Consider the following 17,366-nt stretch of genomic DNA (forward strand, 5'->3'; position numbering starts at 1 on the left):
TATTAGTGTTTATTGGATCACAGCTTTACTATAGGATCTTATATATGCAGGTTGCAGGATAAAGCAAACACCTCTTAAATAATAATTTATAATAAACAATTTACTACCTCATCGAGGACAATTTCATTGATTGAGTATTTAAAAAATTCTAAAATAAGTCTACAATGTATTGCATTTACATCCTTATACCTATCATAATGATTGAAGACTTCCTACTCTTGAACTCTGTCATATCTTGAGAATGTTGTCTTAATAAGAGAGCAGGCTTAAAACTCACCTCACTTGAATCCAAACTTCCACAATATCATATTAAACATTAAATTAAATAGTACTGATAGTGGAATTAAAGTAAAATATGCACAATAAAATGTTTTAAAACTATTTGAAGCTCTAATAAACAATATTTAAGATAAAAAGTACTGTGGAATGTCACATATTGAAGAAAATTACTATCATACGTTGTAGGCAATAGAGAGAAGTAGAGAGCATAAATTATGATTTATATGCAATAAAAAAGCAAGAAGTATTGTAGGTTCAATAAAAGCTTTCAGTATTGCAACTTACAGTAATGAAATAGAAGATAATCTCAAATAAGCTTAGATAGTGGCTACGTTGATTCTATCAGCGTGAAAACCACTACGAAAAAAAAACCGAATTTTCTTCTCTAAATCTGCACTGAACTATCTCCGTCACCAGAAGAGGAGTTTTTATTAAGTGTGAGCAGTTGTTTGGTGCTGCCCCCACTCGTGTAACTATCCGCACTGCTTTTAACGCTCAATGGAGTACCTGGAAGTTTGTTGGGAGTGCTATCCACAGAACTGGCAGTGTTGGTGATAGTTTGGGAATTATACAAAGTATTGGCGATGACAGAGGGCTCCTCTGGAGTGTAGTAATCCGATTCGTCACCTCTTTCTGTCAAAATCAATAAAATACCTAAGAGAACTTCTCTCTATAGTTCTCATTCCTTACCATATCTTCCATTCTTTCCTTTATTAACACTCAACTGGGAAACCTCACAATCTTCCTCATGATCATCTATATGGTCCAATACATCTTCCATGTGCAAAGCTAAAGTGGTAGATCTAGTAAGACTTGATCTCTCTTTTTGTAGCAATGGAGACAATTTCTCAGCTTCACTGTCCTCACTAACTTCATCTTTGTCCTTTTCATTGACCAGTTTAACTGAATCCCTCTGTCTTTGTCTTGATCGAACTACTACCTCCTTCTCATCCTTTAGAAGAGGACATTTCTGAGTCTCCTTCTTTTCGCTCATGTCATCTTCAGATCTAGTGGTCAAAACTGTCACTACAGCTGCAAAAACGATGCCCCTAAAGAAATCTTTATATAATAAGTTATGGTATTACATTTGGTTGTATATTCAGGAGTTGTAGGTTGACTGCCTCTCTTTGAAGAGGGCGATTGTCGGCTCAAAACTCGGGCAGCTAAAACTGCATTTTCATTTTCTGGAGATTCCACTAAGTCTGGCACGGCAGCTGGCGGTTGTCTGGGCTGACAAGGCCCATTTAATGCCTCAATCAGGGACACCGCTTCATATCCAGGTGGAATACTATCACAGTTTGCCTGTATTTTGATTGAGAAGAAACACAACTTTTCATGGCTTTACAGTAACTAAATATATGACTATAATTACATCGGGTTGACTGATTGGAGGGAGACTGGGTACACTGCCCTTTTGTAGAGCCCTAATTTGCAGCAAAGCCCTAAAAGGAGCGCGGCAGATTGGGCAATTATTCGCTTGATAGCGCAGCGAATCAGCGCAAGAGTTGCACAAACATAAATGCCTGCAGGGAAGAATTAACGTGTCTCTAACGTCGCACATACAAATGACACATTCTGAGCCATTGTCCTCAGTATCTTCGTCTCCACAAGCCTAGAAATTCAAAGAATGTTTCAAGAAAAAATAATTAAAAATTTCCCTAATTAAATGATAATTCTTGGTGTATTAATACTTTTATTGGCTATTTCAATATTTTATTTTAAGCAGTGGTATCTGTGCTAGTTATCAAGTGAAATTTAGACAAATCTTAGAATACTCTTTTAAATACTACCTAGCCAGGCCACAATTATATGAAGACGGCTCTCTTAAAGTTTTTAAAAAGTTATGCAGACATTGTAATTAAAGAAACCAATCCCCTATCTAAAGTTATGCATTGTAGATGGATAATATGGTCAAAAATTATCATTTAATTCTGCATCTTTATCTACTATGTTCAAATCATCATCTTGTATAGGATAAAATTTTACTTTTATCAATACCTTCTCATAGTTTTTGTTCTCGATACCATAAATTTCTTGTAACAAATAGCACAGGCCATCCACCCACAATTTCTGCTTTAAAGCCTTGAGCAGAAAAATACCATCTGCAATTTTCTCAACTGTAGCTATGGTTGTATGGGACTGTCTCATGTCTACAACACTTTCCATTGGTTTAAACCTTTTTAAGCAATGGAAACTGACCTTCAGGTCCCTCCTCAGCCACACAATAAATTACTATAGGAATAATCTCTTTGTCAACATCATAAAGAAGCTCGCCCTCAGTATATTTTGCTGGATTAAACATATGAGTGGGCTGGCAAAACTGCTGATTTGCCCCTTTCTTGTAATGGAAAGTTTCTGAGGAAAGTGCAGCATCACGCGGCACATATCTAGATACATAAAAAATTTACAACTTTCCCTTTAAAAGTGAAGAAAATTCATACAATACTCCTGTAGGGGTAATTTCCTCAATGCAAAAGTAGTGAACAGTAATTGCACACCTAACGTCACAGTCAAATGTAAATTCTATATTAAAATAGGAGTTGGTGCCCAACTCCAACTGAGACAAATCTGCCTTCTCAGAGGTTAATTTATTGTATTCATTTGAGGCTCTAACAAATCGAAGGGATTCCTTCCTGATGTTCACTAAACATTTTAAAGTTTTGGTAGGCTCATTTGGTTGTGGAGGTGGATATGGAAACTACAGAAACTGAACCTTTAGGGGACAAATAGGCTTCAATGCCTGAAATTTACTTACAGGAGTGGGGCGACTACCTAGGAAATTTAGGTCAGTATTTTCTCCAAATAAATAAGACTCTGGTTGTGGGGTGTCGAATCTCTCACCCCCCATTATGAAATGGTTGCCAAAGTAGCTGCCTAAAAGGCATTTTCACATACAATAATTAAAATAATATATAAATTACTAGTTCTCACCAGATCTGGGTGGGTACTTGTAGGCATGGTTTGGGCCCACATCCACTTCTTCAACTCCATTTCTCTGCCTAGTTGACAGAAGGGCACCCATCCCGATTTATTCGAATAAATTGTGTAGCAAATAAAATGTTTTATAACATATTTTTGGAGATTTTTATAATAATTATTATTGGGAAAAATCAAGGAAATATTTGCATTCACCATTCATAACAAATAAACGTCAAAACCAGCTGTGAAATGATTATGGTGTCGTGATTGGAGGGAGAAGCTTCGAGTACAATGAGATGTATTTATGTTTCATTTGTTCTATGCAAGTGAGAGTGACATAGAGAGGTGATCCCCGTAGTGGGGAATTCTGATGGATTTTAGGGGAAGGGCGATTATATATTATATCAGACTAGAAATGAAGATGATATAGGGGAACTTCACTTAAATATCTAAAATTTTTTTAAATTTATACTGTGTTTCGAATAATGTTTTGACTCATCTTAGATATGAATCGGGACAAATCATGATTATATTTTAATTGAAAATAAAAAACCATAATGTAAACAATGTAAACAATCTTTTTGTTTATTGTATAATACTTCATTTTAGAATAAATCCATAGGTACATTCACATCAGCTCCAAATGTTCTTCTATCCAAAGCACTGTATTGATAATATTATCCATTTCATTAGGAACGGAACCCAAGGGATGATTGTCTTCATACAGATTCATTCTAAAGAAAGATATCAACAAAACTTCTATTAGCAAAGCGAACAAAACTCACCTAACTTTCACCCCATTCGCCTTTAATCTTAGAAAATATTCATTTCCTTGATTAGGGGGAACCCGCAAATCCTTGGATCCAATCTGAAGAAGAGTGGGCGCCTTCACCTTGTGAGCGTGAACTATCGGAGATGCTTCACGCATTTTTAACAAAGTTTCATTGTCGATTTCGCCCTTTTGAGTATAGGCCCGCCCCGCTACTGCATAACACCTGCTGACCTAAATGTTTATTTTGTTCGGTATTTTAAGAAGGGCTCACCAGTCGGGAATATCAGAAATAATGCTCATTGACGCGATGTCGATTACTGGGTTTCTGGCCACTACAGATTTAAACTTGTCCGGATACTGACCACTTATATGAGCAACTAAAAAACCACCATGGGAACCTCCACACAGGGCCAACTAAATGCATTGTTATTTTCCAAGTTTTTCTAAAAGATTTTTTTTACCTGGTCAGGATTGAGCCAAGGCCGCCCTTCAAGGACAGAATCAACGGCCTGAATGCAGTCGCGCACGTCTGCAGTCCCCACTTTACCCTCTAAATACTTAACTGATTCATTCCCTGATCCAATTGAACCTCTATAGTTTACAAGCAGAATTGCGTATCCTACATACATTTTGAGTAATTATCATCAAAGAACGTTTCAGCCGTCACATTAATAAGATGGGAAAACCTTACCTAGCGACAAGAAAAGCGCCTCTTCTAGGAAGAAATAATTAGCAAATGCTGCGTGAGGGCCACCATGAGGCCACACTACTAAAGGCACAGTTTTACTACTTCCAGAACTTGGACCCAAATAAATAGCATTAAAATCGGCTATAAATGCAGAAAAATCAAATAACAACAAATACTTATTTGACACGCACATACTGAAAGCACCATCAGGAGCTATCAAATCCAGATATTCATAACTACTATCCTGGATTTGTGGCACTTCCAGTTTTGAAGTTATTTCTGACCACTCTGATATTTGTCCATTAATTAGCTTTCCACACACAACTTTATCAGGGACTAGGAAATTACGCCTTAAAGCCAATACCATGTCCCCTTGAACATCCAAAATTTGCTGACTTCCGGAATCGAATTCAATTTCTTTAATGTTACCCGAATCTGCTTAAGACAATAAATATTAATGTTTATTTGCCATTTAATTTTCAAAGTGATATATTGCTGGAAATTAGTATTAACCATGACACGCCCTGCGAGGTTTTTTAAAAACTATCCTCTGTTACACACACGGTTAAAAATTTATCTGCAACGTGAGTATTTTCTCGACAAAATCACGTCACGGTCAATATTTATTTCCTAGATATTACCAATATTAATGAGATAGCAGTTCAAAGTATACTTTTGATTGGTATTGAGGAAAATCTCATTATTGCTGGCCCAAAACCTTTTAGGAAAGACAGTATTGTAGATACCAAAAAAGGTCTTGTTGCCTGAAATTTCTTTTTTCCACTGAACTGTATCAACCACAACTTCCGCCTCTGACTAAAACCCCCAAAACATGAATGACTTTTAAGAGATATTTTTTGCCAAACAAACTTTAGCAGTCAAGGGTACTGCAACTTTAGCAAGCTGCATGCAGGACATATGGGGACCTCCAGCTTCTCTTTCCAACCAAATGACACTTTTACCATCTGGAGTGAACCTCGGCGATTTTACCGCCCTGTTTTTAAGTGGCAACTCCACTAAAAGAATTTTATTTCATATTCATCAAATTAAATATTTGTGACTAACCAAAATTTCCTTCAAAATCTAACTGAAACAAAGTACTTGGCCTATTAGTGCAATAAATCAGGCCAAGTTTTCTAGGCTCAATAAAATAAGCAACACCAATGATGTAAGTGCCATCTGGAGAATATTGAGGTTGAGCTACACAAATGTTATCTGGCAATCCTTTGAGGATTTCTACTGAATCATTCTCAATGTCATATTGAACCAAGATTGATTTTTTCTTGCCCACCAATTGTTCACCCCAGTCTTGCTCAAAAAGGTACTCTTCACCCTATTAAACATAATTTAATACGTGAATATTTGATTTATTAAATTACTTCAAACATCTTTTGATACCTTAGCAGCAGGCTTAGGAGAATTCTCGCCATCTTTAGGCTCTTCTGGCTTCTTCCTCTTGTAAAATGGCTCACTTTTTGGGTTTTTTTTCTCAGCCACATACAACAGTTTCGTTTCATCAGGTGAGAATTCAAATGATGAAAACTCAACTAGAAATATTCACCACTTTTTTCTTTACTTTTTAAATATTAAATGGTAAAGTTACCATCTGCATAAACATTCCCATGCACATCTAATGCTGCCAAATCAACAACCCTAACTAAATTGCTATTTTTCCATATTTCAATATAGTGTTTAGAGTCATTTTCCCTCAGTACAGCTTTAAGTTTTTGGGATTCAGATATTTTGGACAGAACTCTATTAATTACAGATTATTAAGTGATTTTATTCATCATAAAACTATAATGTTTCATTGAAATTTACTAAGGGGAACTTTTTTTGCTCATAGCATACATAGCAAAACAGTAACATAGCCCAACACAACTTACTCTGAGGTTATATCTACAGGCAAGGTACTTTCAATGCTTTTTAGATGGTTGTTTAGCATTATCGTTCGGCTAAATTTTGCCATTGAGCCTTTCTCGAGGTTTCTTTGTAGCCATGTTGTATGTATCACACCTTCTGATTGGATTTGGGCGCCAATCAGGCTCGGTATTTGAGCAAGGGATTTATAGGTCTTCACGATTTTATCTAGCTATAAAAGAAATTTTTCCCAAGCGACAAAACAAAGCGGAAAGAAGGAGTCACAACTCTGTATTTTATAATTTTATAAAAGTGCTAAGACCACACATACCTTTGTAGACATTTCGTTTGTATCACACGTTATTTAGTACTATAATACTACCTACTTTAGCACGATCAGTTGTAGCAAAGAAGGGGCGGTGACAAACATAAAATCATACGATTACAAATATTTGGTTAACCATTATGATAACGGGGTGACTAGACGTTAAACAAATTTACCTAACAGAATATTAATCTTTTAGATTGTTTTGTGTGGTATTTAACGCAATTTCTCACAATTTTAAACCTCGAAAGAGGAAAAGCCCTGAATCTGTTAACAAATAACTAAAACAAATCAACGGAGAAAATAAGTTGAGGTTAGAAGTTTGTTTAAGCTGACACAGTAAAAAAAATGAAACCTGCAACGTTGCCAAACTGTCTGATCGGTACCATGACGAAGGAAAATGGAACCAGATTATTAAATCAACTTAATTTTGACTAATTATCTTCAAAGCGGGTTCGAAGCAAAAGGTCGCCACACAACAATGATTCAAATGAAATCCAGAAAATTTTGAAATTTTTATGTCAAAGAGCCTTCAATATAGTCGAAGAAATGTTACTAATTCAGGTCTCTCTTCGTTGGTTCGAGAGATATATTATAGCATATGTGACATTCATAAATATATGTGTCAGTAATTTGATCGTCTTTACTTGAAATTAAAAAAAAATCTCAGTTTGGATTAATTCGCTGTAGCTCGGATGATTTATACCATTTTAACATTTCCTGTAGCAGTAGGTGTCGTTACTATTGATTCTAGCGCGCCATCTACAGGTGCAAGATTAAAGCGAGAGAGAGAGAGAGACGTGGTATTCAGTTTTTCTTTGGGAACCCCTGAAGGACTTTGAGTATTAGTTCTGACTGATGCTAGATGTCATCACAAGAGAAATCATATACAAATTGAAAATATCGGAGGATTTATAAGGCTCAAAAGGCGGCGAGAATAGTTAATTATTTTGGAAATAAATGAGTAAACAAACATTCGAACACACTCAACCCGCTTAAGCAAACAGAAATTCCCAACAAATCCAACTGGCATGAGTATTAATAATAAAGCAATAAACTGGAATATATCTTGGCATTTTGCCATTACTCTGTCTAAAAATAAAAGTCAAATTTCCGCGGACTAAATCTCTGTCTTTTTTTGCGGGATACAATCAACATGTCTCCCAAGAAACCTGTTGAAAATTTACGTGTTTTATGCTCGAAACTGGTTATGGCCCTCACTTTGGACATTATCAGGTGCTCGGGAAATAAGTGCATTGAGGATCTTGGAGTGCATTTGAGCAGATTACCTCGCACGTTAAAGGAAGAGCTTATCTTGGATATTTTGGACTTGACACAGTTAAATTCCACCAGCAAGTGGGTCAGTTTCTGCGCTTTCCAGACTTCTTGTCCACGGTTCGATTTCAGGAATTTGTCCTCAAAGTTCCATGAAAAATTTGCAGATCTTTTGGAAAATGTTTGCTATCTGAATCTAACTGAAGCCCAGGTAATACTTCATAATAAAAATACTTGCAGCTTCAATTAACCCATTCTAACAACAAAATTAATCCCCTCAGTGCTTATTAACGATGATTGATTACACATTATTAATGGGGAATTCTACTGAGAATCGCAAATAAATCAATAATTTTTTTCTTAGATTTCGGAAAAATCCCTGCGTAGGCTGATTAGTAAGTGTCCGCTATTAAGATCCCTCATCATTCCTAATTTTGCTACTGACCTGGTGATGCAAGAAATAAAGATCTTACAAAATCTGGAACTTCTGGACATCAGCGGCAACACACGCGTCTCCCAAGAGGGTTGGAAGTGCCTCACTAACAAATCCCTTCAGATATTGGTTATTGGGGCATCCTGCAATGTTCAAACCTTATCGGATATCCTAATGCAGTTGCCCCACTTACGGGAAGTTAGGAATTACCAGGGAACTGCTCAAGCGTTGCTGCAGCTGAAAGTTGTAACTAAGCTTCAATGTATTAGTGATAGTGACACTAACACAGAGCGAATGCTTGCGATTATTAGCATTTGCCCAGAGCTTCAGGAGCTTTCTTTGGAAGATCCTTTGGAAGATTCTCTGGACATGCTAGTTCAGGAACTGAGTTCTCTCAAAAAGTTGAGAATATCTTACGTCCACAACTGCAAATCCCCGTTAAAAATCACAAGAAAGCTCACTTTACTAATATTAGAGGCCAAAAACTTATCTCTAGATCTCAATACAATCAGCATAGCCCTTGAGTATTTGTCAATGAAGTCCTGTCATTTATATGCCTCTGATCTCTACTTGCGCAATCTCAGAGTTCTAGAGCTAATTGAGTGTGATGTGAAAAAAGAACTGGTGATAGAGTTGCTGGAAAACTGCGCTCAACTCCGGAGGATAGCAATATCGCATGATATAGGGCTGACGGACGCCGATGTGAAGAAGCTGTGCAAAGCTCAGAAACTGAAGCAGTTAGAAGAGCTGTGGCTGTCTTTAGCTAAGCAGCTGAGCAGTGACTCGGTGATATTGCTAATGAATCACTGTGAAAGGCTAACTTTGCTGGGGACTTTGAATGGGTGGAATGTGGAGAAAATCGAAATTAATTATCTGAGGTGTGTGATTTACTTCGCGAACATTAATTTGAATTTGTTGTATTTTAATTGTTTTTGAGGTTGAGAATAAATTTTATGAAGTTTTGGGGTAGTCTGATTTGACCCATTCGGCATTGGTTCATTCAAATTTTCAAAATTAAATATAAAATATTATTTGGATCATTTTTTTCCCTGTAAAATAATCAATTTTAGGGAGAAAAAAGTCTAGGAATACACATAGCATACAACACAAAGTCTAGCATACATAGCATACACACAAAAGTTTTGCAGTACCTTGATTTTTGGATATTTCATCGCGTGGTTCAAAAAATGTAGGATATATTCATTAATTAACGAATTTTGATGAAAAATCAATTAGTTTGTACCATAATTAGTATACTATTCAATTTTAAACAATCGAAACAACTTTTAAAGTAAACAAATTAATAACGTGTACTTCTATCCCTGGCCTCAATGCTAGCTGGAAAACGTCGCTGCATGCTTCGAACAATGTTGGCTGCAAGGTCTTGAGGAATATGTTGTCATTGCTCTGCAGCAGAAATAACAAGCTCCTGGATGGTTCTGGAAGGATTTCTTCGAATGTTTAGAGGTCTGAAACGCATATCCCCAGCATGTTCTATAGGGTTCATGTCGGGCGACAAAGGAGGCCAATTTGAACGATGGATTCCCTCACTTTCCAGGTAATCATTTATTGCCATAATACGATGAGGACGGACATTGCCGCCCATGAATGCTGATCTGTCACCAACAATCCCCCACCGTAGTCTAACACATGGACCCAGGATATTCCTAGCGTATGCATCTATCGCCTGTCGTCCCTTAAACGTGCATCACTTCAGTTCGTCCGTAGGACACTATGTCAGTCTAAACCGCAAAACGAGGTACTGGGCGAGAGTGGGCAAATTGAGCAGCCTTTGTTGGCACTTCTGGGTCCATCTTGTACAGATTTGGTCTCTAAATAGCGATGCCATATGCGGGAGACCTCGTTTTGAGAAAAGCCTATTGGCTCAGCCATAAACCTCTGCGAATGCGCTTCTTCCGCTGAAGCTAATGTTCTTGCGCGATTAACTTGTGATGTCACTTGGCGATTCACGGTTTCGTTTTGAATTTTAAAGTGGTACCGGTCTGCGCCATTAAAATAAACCTCGAGTTCTTTATTTAAGAAAAAAAGTGTTTTTTCATAATTTTTCGGTACAAAACGGGCATCGTTATTAATTCTAAACGATAAATATGAAAGTGACAAAAACGTTCTCGTGTAAATTATTTTCAAATAGAAAAATCAGGTGATGCAAAACTCGAAGCTATGTGTATTTTCTTTGGAGGGATTAAATCTTCGATCTACTTCCAGCATCTCCTTAGGGAGTGTTCACGTGAAAAAGCATGTTGTTCTGCATATTTAAGGCGAAGTTTTTTTTTTATTATTGTAAATATTTAGAGATCTGGGAACTTCTTACGAGGACAGTCCCAGTATTACGCTGTCGAACCCTGAAAAAAAATGGGAAATACTACATTATTACTTAACATGGTCTCCTTTGAGATTGACACACTTTTCCCAGCGGTGTTTTATAGATTCTATACCCTGTTTATAGTAGGAATGTTTCAAAATAGGCATCAACCTCGGACTCCGCCTGTTCTTTAACTGCAAATTTCCTTCCACCGAGGCATTTTTTCTGGTTTGGAAAAAGCAAATAATCTCAGAGGGTTAAATCTGGCGAATAGGGCGGGCGGAGAAAAAGTGGGAAACTAAGTCGATTGATTTTGGCCGTCGCAATGACGGAAGTGTGGACTGGCGCGTTGCCTTGATGAAACAAGACCTTCTTTTCCAACAAATGCGGCCGTTTTTTCCTAAGTGCTTCGCTCAAACACTGCAATAAATTTGAATTATAAAATTCTCCATTTATTATTTTTCCTTTAGGGAGATATCCAATAAAAATTATCCCACGTGCATCCTAAAAAACTGACGCCATCGCCTTTCCTGCAGACGGAACGGTTTTCGTCTTCTTTGGAGCCGATTTTCCCCTTTGAGTCCATTGTCTTTCGTCTCAGGCCTGAAATACTGTATTCATGTTTCGTCCATGGTTATGAATCGATGCAAAAAGTAGAATTTATTGCTGCGAAACTTTGCCAAATACTCCCTTTAAACAACCACATGGCGCAGTTTTTGTTCAATTGTGAGTAATCGCGACACCCATCTTGCGAACAGCTTTTGTGTATTCAATTTTTCAGTCAAAACGAAATGTACAGGGTGTTCGGAGTTGGAGCGGTTTAACAGGAAAGCCCCATTTCCTGGCCAGACAGGGAAAAATTAGCATACAGAGCAAAAACTCGATTTATGGGAAAATATTAATGGCGAAAACCGTTTTTCGATATTTTTACAGTCGACGGCGCTAGAGGGCGTTCTTCAAATTTCTTTTTCAAAATTCCTCATTAACTTTTTGTTTAGGATAATATTGAAGTAAAACAAAAAACATTCTTAAAGCAATTTTTCGATTTGATTCCAGTAGCGCGCTTAGTTTTTTTTGCTACAGCGTACCGTTTTGCCAAAAACCGACATAACTTTTTTATTTTAATGAAAAATCTAAAAATCCCAGTCGCCTATAACTTTAAAAAAATGGCCATTTTAAACCATATAAGTAGGTCTATAGTTATGTTCAACAATAAGCGATTTGTTTGGATCTTCTAAAACTTTCCTAATTACATTTAATTCTTCGTTGTCTATCATTTTTACTTGCAAAAAGGGCATCAAATCAACGGCAAACACTAAAAACTTTGGCGTAAAAATTAAAACATGAAATAAATAATGTTACTTGGACAGCTTACCCTAAAACCAACTTGAACATAAATACAGAAGTCTAATACTTGTTGTAAAGTCGGTTTTTGACAAAATGGCGTACTGTAGCAAAAAACTATGCACGCCACTGCAACTACATCGAAAAGGTGCCTTAAGAATGTTTTTTCTTTTGCCTGAATCAAACGAAAAGTTATGATGAACTTTGAAAATGGTCGAAATCTGAAAAACGCCCTGTAGAGCCGGGGACTGGAAGAACATAAAAATACGATCTTCGGTATTAAGATTTTCTCATAAATCGACCTCTTGATATGTATGCTAGTTTTTCCCGATTCAGCCGGGAAATAGGATTTCTCTGTCAGAACACCCTAAATCCGAACACCATGCACTTTTTGATACGCCCATCTTCCAGTACAGTTTTGTGGATTATCACCACAATATCTGGAATGGTCAGATCAGGAGTGTCATCCGGTCATCAAACTTTAGAGGTAAACTTTTTTAGATTTGGTCTTTGTCATATAGACAAATTTTTAATGAAAAATCGCCATCTATATAGGTATCAAGTGGAGGTATTTCTGGGACTATCGTGTCTGCTGATAGCGGCTCCACTCGGAATCTTCCATGTGAAAGAGCATATTATTATCAATATTTTTTAAATAAATTTTACATATTTCTATTTCGCTCTGGAAATTTCTAAAATAAATATACCCATAATCACGAAGTGAAAGATTTGTTGAGTAATCAATAGATCGAAGTCTGCAACGTCGGACCTATTAACGGGCGCTCTATGCGAAATCTTTCAAGTGAAAAGAGCTTGCTTTTCTCTATGTTTCCTGTAAATTTGATAACTGCAACGTTTTTCCATTTAGCTCTGCAAACTTCCAAAATAAATATGCCCGTAATGCTGAAGGGATTTTTTTTTCAAATAATCTACATTCAGAGGCCTGAAACTTCGGATCTATTCACACCAGCTCTATGTCGATTTTTTCCTGTAAAAGGGGATACTTTTCTCTATAGTTTCTGTAAATGTCTTCATCTTTCCATTCTCGCGAGCGCGTCTGGAAAATTGATTTAAAATATCAAAGGATGACAAACCTTCCTTCTCCTTAATCCCTCTAATCGCCGATTGCAGGTTTATCAGCATTATGAACAAAAACTTAAAAACGATTAAAGGATCTGTGAAGGTATAAAAGGATTTTGCCTTAGATTAATTGTTCTAGTACTTCCACTAAATCTATGATGGCTTATTGGAAGTTAAGCTGCATCGTGCAATTCTTCCTGTTTTTACATCTTCGAGGTGTAAAACCTGACTGCGGTAAGACCCAATTTTTCTCCAACTTCTTTTCTGTAAAACTAGTCTGTTTCAGATCACAAGAAAGAAGTCGTTTGTTATTATGCCAGCTGGGCTCTGTATCGTTCGGAGGAGGGACAATTCACTACAGAAAATATCGATCCCACCCTATGCACCAACATTATCTACAGCTTTGCAGGATTGAACCTTGATCTACAGATAGCTTCTCTGGATCCTAATGCAGACATAACGCAAGGTAGAGAAATGTCAGAGCAAAAACCATCTGAAATATAAGCTTTTCCAGGTGGTTTCTACAATTTCTCTCAAATCAAAGCGCAGAATCCCTGCGTGCGAACCACCCTAGCTGTGGGAGGGTGGAACGAGGGGTCTTTGAAATATTCCATCGTAAGTTCAATGAAATTTTTAAAGGAATGGCATTCATGAGTTCGTTCGATAGATGGCCGCGGATGAACAAACCAGAGAGGCATTCGCTGAAAATGCCCTAAAATTTATTGCCTACTATGGTTTTGATGGTTTGGATTTGGATTGGGAATACCCTACAGCTCGAGGAGGAATTGAAGATGATAAAAAGAACTTTGTGTCGTTGCTGAAGATTCTTAAACAAAAATTATCCCCCTGGGGGTTTAAGGTTTCCATAGCAGTCGCAATGGAAAACTCATATTACGATGTTCCCTCAATAGCCGAGTAAGTTAAGTTGCAATAACATGAGTTTCCGGTGGAAAACCACTTTGTTTCAGATATGTGGATTATATCCATATCATGGCCTACGACGTGACCCCAGCTGACTCCGAAGTTACAGGCCTTTTGGCACCCCTTCCCATCATAGTAAGTTTAATATGTCCCTCGTGTTTCTGCTCTTCGACAACTTTTATTATTGAAACTAAGTAATAAACGCCTTACTTTCCAGAGCACAAATGTGAATGCATGGATCGACAAAGGGGCGAGTGCTAGTCAGTTGATTTTAGGTATTCCCACCTATGCCCGTTGCTTTAATTTGGAAGACCCTGACGATTCTGGCATCGGGGCCAAGGTGGCATCCAATACGACTTGTGGAGGGATTTGGACTAATCAGAATGGATTTTTGGCCTACTATGAGGTATGAACGTACCGGAAAATTACCTCAGAGAGATGGTGATCCAATTAATTACCTCAGGTCCTCGAATTCGTAAAATTCTTTGAATGCGAGGACGAGATTCTCATAGATTCCAACGTGTATTTTTCGTGTCAAGATGTGTGGATGTCATATGATAACAAGAAATCACTGGAAAGCAAGGCAAGATGCCAATTTCGAATATTTCCAATTTAATCAGATCTATTTGCATTTTAGTGTCAGTATGTAAAAGATACAGGATTAGGAGGAGTGATGCTATGGTCCGTAGACACAGACGACTTTAAGGGTCTATATGGAGAGAAGTACCCACTGTTGACTACTGTCAATTTGTCTTTAAATGGTTGACAGCGAAGAAGTAACTTGTTACGTCATGTTGATCAATAATATATGGTACGCATTAGTTGAATACGATTTAAGTATCAGCTCTCAAAATAAATCAATAAATAACATTTATACAGCACACGAACTTTTTTTAATACGTCACTGGCCACAGAGTTAAATCGGTGTTGGACAGAGCAATCAACAGCCTTAAGGCATCAATTTCCTCCTGCGTAATATCCCAACCCATCAATGACCCCAAAACTCTCAATTTGGGACAATTATCCGCCAACAACTCCACTGTAATTGCAGTCAAACACCTCGCCTCAGAAAGCAGCAGTTCTTCCAGATTTTCGAGGCTGTATTCACTCAGCAACCTAAAAAATACCAAATTGCTTCCAACCGCTTTCTAAGTACACCACACATACCTAAACATATCACCATCGGTCATCTCAATGCTGCACCCTACGGTGAAGCTTCTGAGAAAAGGCGAGTTGGTCAAAACAGTCCTCAGAGCCGCATCACTTATATCACAGTACAAAATCTGGATCTTCTGGAGATTCACGAAGTACGCCCCTGGATTTGTGAAAGTCAGCTGCATTTGGTAGAATTCGGCTGCGTGCAAACCAGGGGCGTACTCGCATAACTGAGACAGGTCGATTTGGCCCGGTTTGCTGTGGTTCAGCTTCAACTGCTGCAACTTATGGCCACAGCTTTGCAGGAAGATCTGAAGCTCCGATGTATCGCCTTCATTTCGACTTTTATTGTTTAGTAATTTGGATAAGGAAATGTTTTTTTCAGACCTTTAGTAAGTTTCACGGAGCATAAATTCCTCAGTATGGATAGTTTCTTGACTACCTCCTCCTGGGGTTGGTTAATATGGGCATTTCCTAAATAAGGGCAAGTTTCATGGATGGCTTCAAGAATTTCTAAGCTGCAGTCAGTGGCGTGTAGATAAGTGAGTTTTGTCCTGAAATTATTGTCCTTTTTGTATAGGTATAAAAGGGCATGTCCAGTGAAGGAGTAGGTCTTCAGGACATTTAGATTGGGCAAATTCGAAATGATTTCCGCTATTAATTCATAACCATTCGTCGAATCTTGGCACAAGTCCTTCTTCCCGAAGCTACCAATATCCAAAATTTTTATAGTGTCGCTTCGTAGCTGCCTAAAAGCCTCAATAAAACTCATCAAAAGCTCAGTTTTTCCATCAAAATACTACCGAATGCCTGCAGCAGTATAGCAGGCCTCACCAGATATGTCCAGCTTCACTAAACTCTTTAGGCTCAATAGGGCTTTTATCACAGAATCATCTGACATGTGAGGAACCATCAGGCTCTTCAGTTGGCTTAAACTCAATATAAGTTCGCTCAAAAGCTCAGGAAAGTCCCTGGCCCAAACTCCCTTCAAATTCAACTGCTGCAGACCTTTTCCTTGATGTTTTATTGTTTCTAAAAACATTTTTTAATTATCTGTTTAAGAGCCTTTGAGGAATCAGCTTACGTAAAATCTGATCATAATAAAACCGAGGGAAAATCCCGATTTCCAGAGTCCTCAAATCGCTCTTTAACAGCACTTGCAGGCAGCTGAATCTAATGCTGGCGTCCAAGTTTGTCAGCCCTATGCATGTCAATAGAGCCGCAATATTTTTAGAGCAAAACACGTACCTAAAATTTCCTTAAGCAGGGATTGAAGGACATCATAAGGAGCTCCACAGACATATTTCCTCACTTTCTCCTGATAAGTTCCTTCTTCATCACTGAGGGCGTGTATCAGTTGATTTGAGAGCATTTTCAAGCAAAGCCTCTTTAAAATTTGAGGCTGCTTTTTCGGAGACATTTCACTGTTACTTAATACATTTGATCAATTAAATCGCGTGTTAACAATGTGCTCCATTGACAAAGAGCCGATATTTCCTTTGTCCGCGTTCCTTAATTAACTAAATCGTGTTGACAAAGTATTAACACAGACTTTCGGCTGACAGCCTAAAATACACTGGAACAATCATGTTTTAGGTCAAAAATAGATTCTGAGATTTATAGATATGTAGGTATTTTGGTTACAAAGTTGTTGGACTATAATTGGGTTTTTAAGCTTGGAACGTAGTCGAGTTGTGTGACGTAAAATTGACGTGAACTGCGGCTGCAGGACTGTTACGTTGCACGTCATTATGACGCAGGCCGAGAAAAATCTACCAAGTTCCCAAATTTCGTTTTTTTTTCTTTTTTGGAAAACATTTTTCGGGGTTCCCACCAAGTCGTCTCGTGAATTTGAGGAAAACCCCCCTCTACCAGGAAGTTCTTTACAGAGAATTCTAACTTCGCAACCAGAATTTCCGGACGTGCGTCGAAGTCCAAATCTAGATGGAATCTAGGTGATTCGGGGAGAAACTCACACGAAACCAAAATAAC

General features: G+C 37.7%; 5 protein-coding genes across 7 annotated transcripts; 2 read left to right on the forward strand and 3 right to left on the reverse strand.

The window, feature by feature from the left end:
- Nucleotides 1-74: 74 nt before the first annotated feature.
- Mrgn1 (Mahogunin ring finger 1) lies at nucleotides 75-3,449 on the reverse strand. Of its 2 annotated transcripts, none has more exons than XM_066293726.1 (9): nucleotides 3,211-3,449; nucleotides 3,035-3,153; nucleotides 2,721-2,977; nucleotides 2,479-2,666; nucleotides 2,278-2,429; nucleotides 1,652-1,891; nucleotides 1,365-1,581; nucleotides 970-1,311; nucleotides 75-912 (listed from the first exon to the last, which is right to left on the reverse strand). In XM_066293726.1, the coding sequence occupies exons 1-9, from the start codon at nucleotides 3,299-3,301 to the stop codon at nucleotides 665-667; spliced, it is 1,854 nt and encodes a 617-aa protein (XP_066149823.1). In that variant the 5' UTR covers nucleotides 3,302-3,449; the 3' UTR covers nucleotides 75-664. The 2 variants fall into 2 exon arrangements, with proteins under 2 accessions (XP_066149823.1, XP_066149824.1); XM_066293727.1 differs by having other exon boundaries at nucleotides 970-1,305; nucleotides 3,211-3,448.
- Nucleotides 3,450-3,758: 309 nt separating this feature from the next.
- Nucleotides 3,759-7,169, reverse strand: LOC136345237 (acylamino-acid-releasing enzyme-like). 2 transcript variants are annotated; one of them, XM_066293322.1, is made up of 13 exons: nucleotides 6,850-7,169; nucleotides 6,545-6,750; nucleotides 6,262-6,413; nucleotides 6,057-6,205; nucleotides 5,724-5,991; nucleotides 5,529-5,674; nucleotides 5,300-5,474; nucleotides 4,854-5,093; nucleotides 4,662-4,799; nucleotides 4,432-4,589; nucleotides 4,242-4,384; nucleotides 3,984-4,196; nucleotides 3,759-3,932 (listed from the first exon to the last, which is right to left on the reverse strand). In XM_066293322.1, the coding sequence occupies exons 1-13, from the start codon at nucleotides 6,859-6,861 to the stop codon at nucleotides 3,827-3,829; spliced, it is 2,106 nt and encodes a 701-aa protein (XP_066149419.1). In that variant the 5' UTR covers nucleotides 6,862-7,169; the 3' UTR covers nucleotides 3,759-3,826. The 2 variants fall into 2 exon arrangements, with proteins under 2 accessions (XP_066149419.1, XP_066149420.1); XM_066293323.1 differs by having other exon boundaries at nucleotides 3,984-4,193; nucleotides 6,850-7,167.
- Nucleotides 7,170-7,660: 491 nt separating this feature from the next.
- LOC136345238 (F-box/LRR-repeat protein 2-like) lies at nucleotides 7,661-9,513 on the forward strand. Its single transcript, XM_066293324.1, has 2 exons — nucleotides 7,661-8,329; nucleotides 8,483-9,513. Exons 1-2 carry the CDS (start codon nucleotides 8,000-8,002, stop codon nucleotides 9,485-9,487), a joined length of 1,335 nt encoding a protein of 444 aa, XP_066149421.1. The 5' UTR covers nucleotides 7,661-7,999; the 3' UTR covers nucleotides 9,488-9,513.
- A 3,881-nt stretch (nucleotides 9,514-13,394) lies between these two features.
- On the forward strand, nucleotides 13,395-15,100 carry LOC136345208 (acidic mammalian chitinase-like). Its single transcript, XM_066293293.1, has 8 exons — nucleotides 13,395-13,532; nucleotides 13,585-13,764; nucleotides 13,813-13,913; nucleotides 13,966-14,213; nucleotides 14,267-14,354; nucleotides 14,437-14,625; nucleotides 14,683-14,802; nucleotides 14,857-15,100. Exons 1-8 carry the CDS (start codon nucleotides 13,454-13,456, stop codon nucleotides 14,983-14,985), a joined length of 1,134 nt encoding a protein of 377 aa, XP_066149390.1. The 5' UTR covers nucleotides 13,395-13,453; the 3' UTR covers nucleotides 14,986-15,100.
- Nucleotides 15,038-17,149, reverse strand: LOC136345205 (uncharacterized). The gene is made up of 6 exons (XM_066293274.1): nucleotides 16,623-17,149; nucleotides 16,459-16,575; nucleotides 16,178-16,406; nucleotides 15,762-16,123; nucleotides 15,387-15,705; nucleotides 15,038-15,335 (listed from the first exon to the last, which is right to left on the reverse strand). Exons 1-6 carry the CDS (start codon nucleotides 16,792-16,794, stop codon nucleotides 15,113-15,115), a joined length of 1,422 nt encoding a protein of 473 aa, XP_066149371.1. The 5' UTR covers nucleotides 16,795-17,149; the 3' UTR covers nucleotides 15,038-15,112.
- Nucleotides 17,150-17,366: the final 217 nt, after the last annotated feature.

Source organism: Euwallacea fornicatus, chromosome 19, assembly GCF_040115645.1.
Source record: "Euwallacea fornicatus isolate EFF26 chromosome 19, ASM4011564v1, whole genome shotgun sequence".
Lineage (NCBI taxonomy): Eukaryota > Metazoa > Arthropoda > Insecta > Coleoptera > Curculionidae > Euwallacea > Euwallacea fornicatus.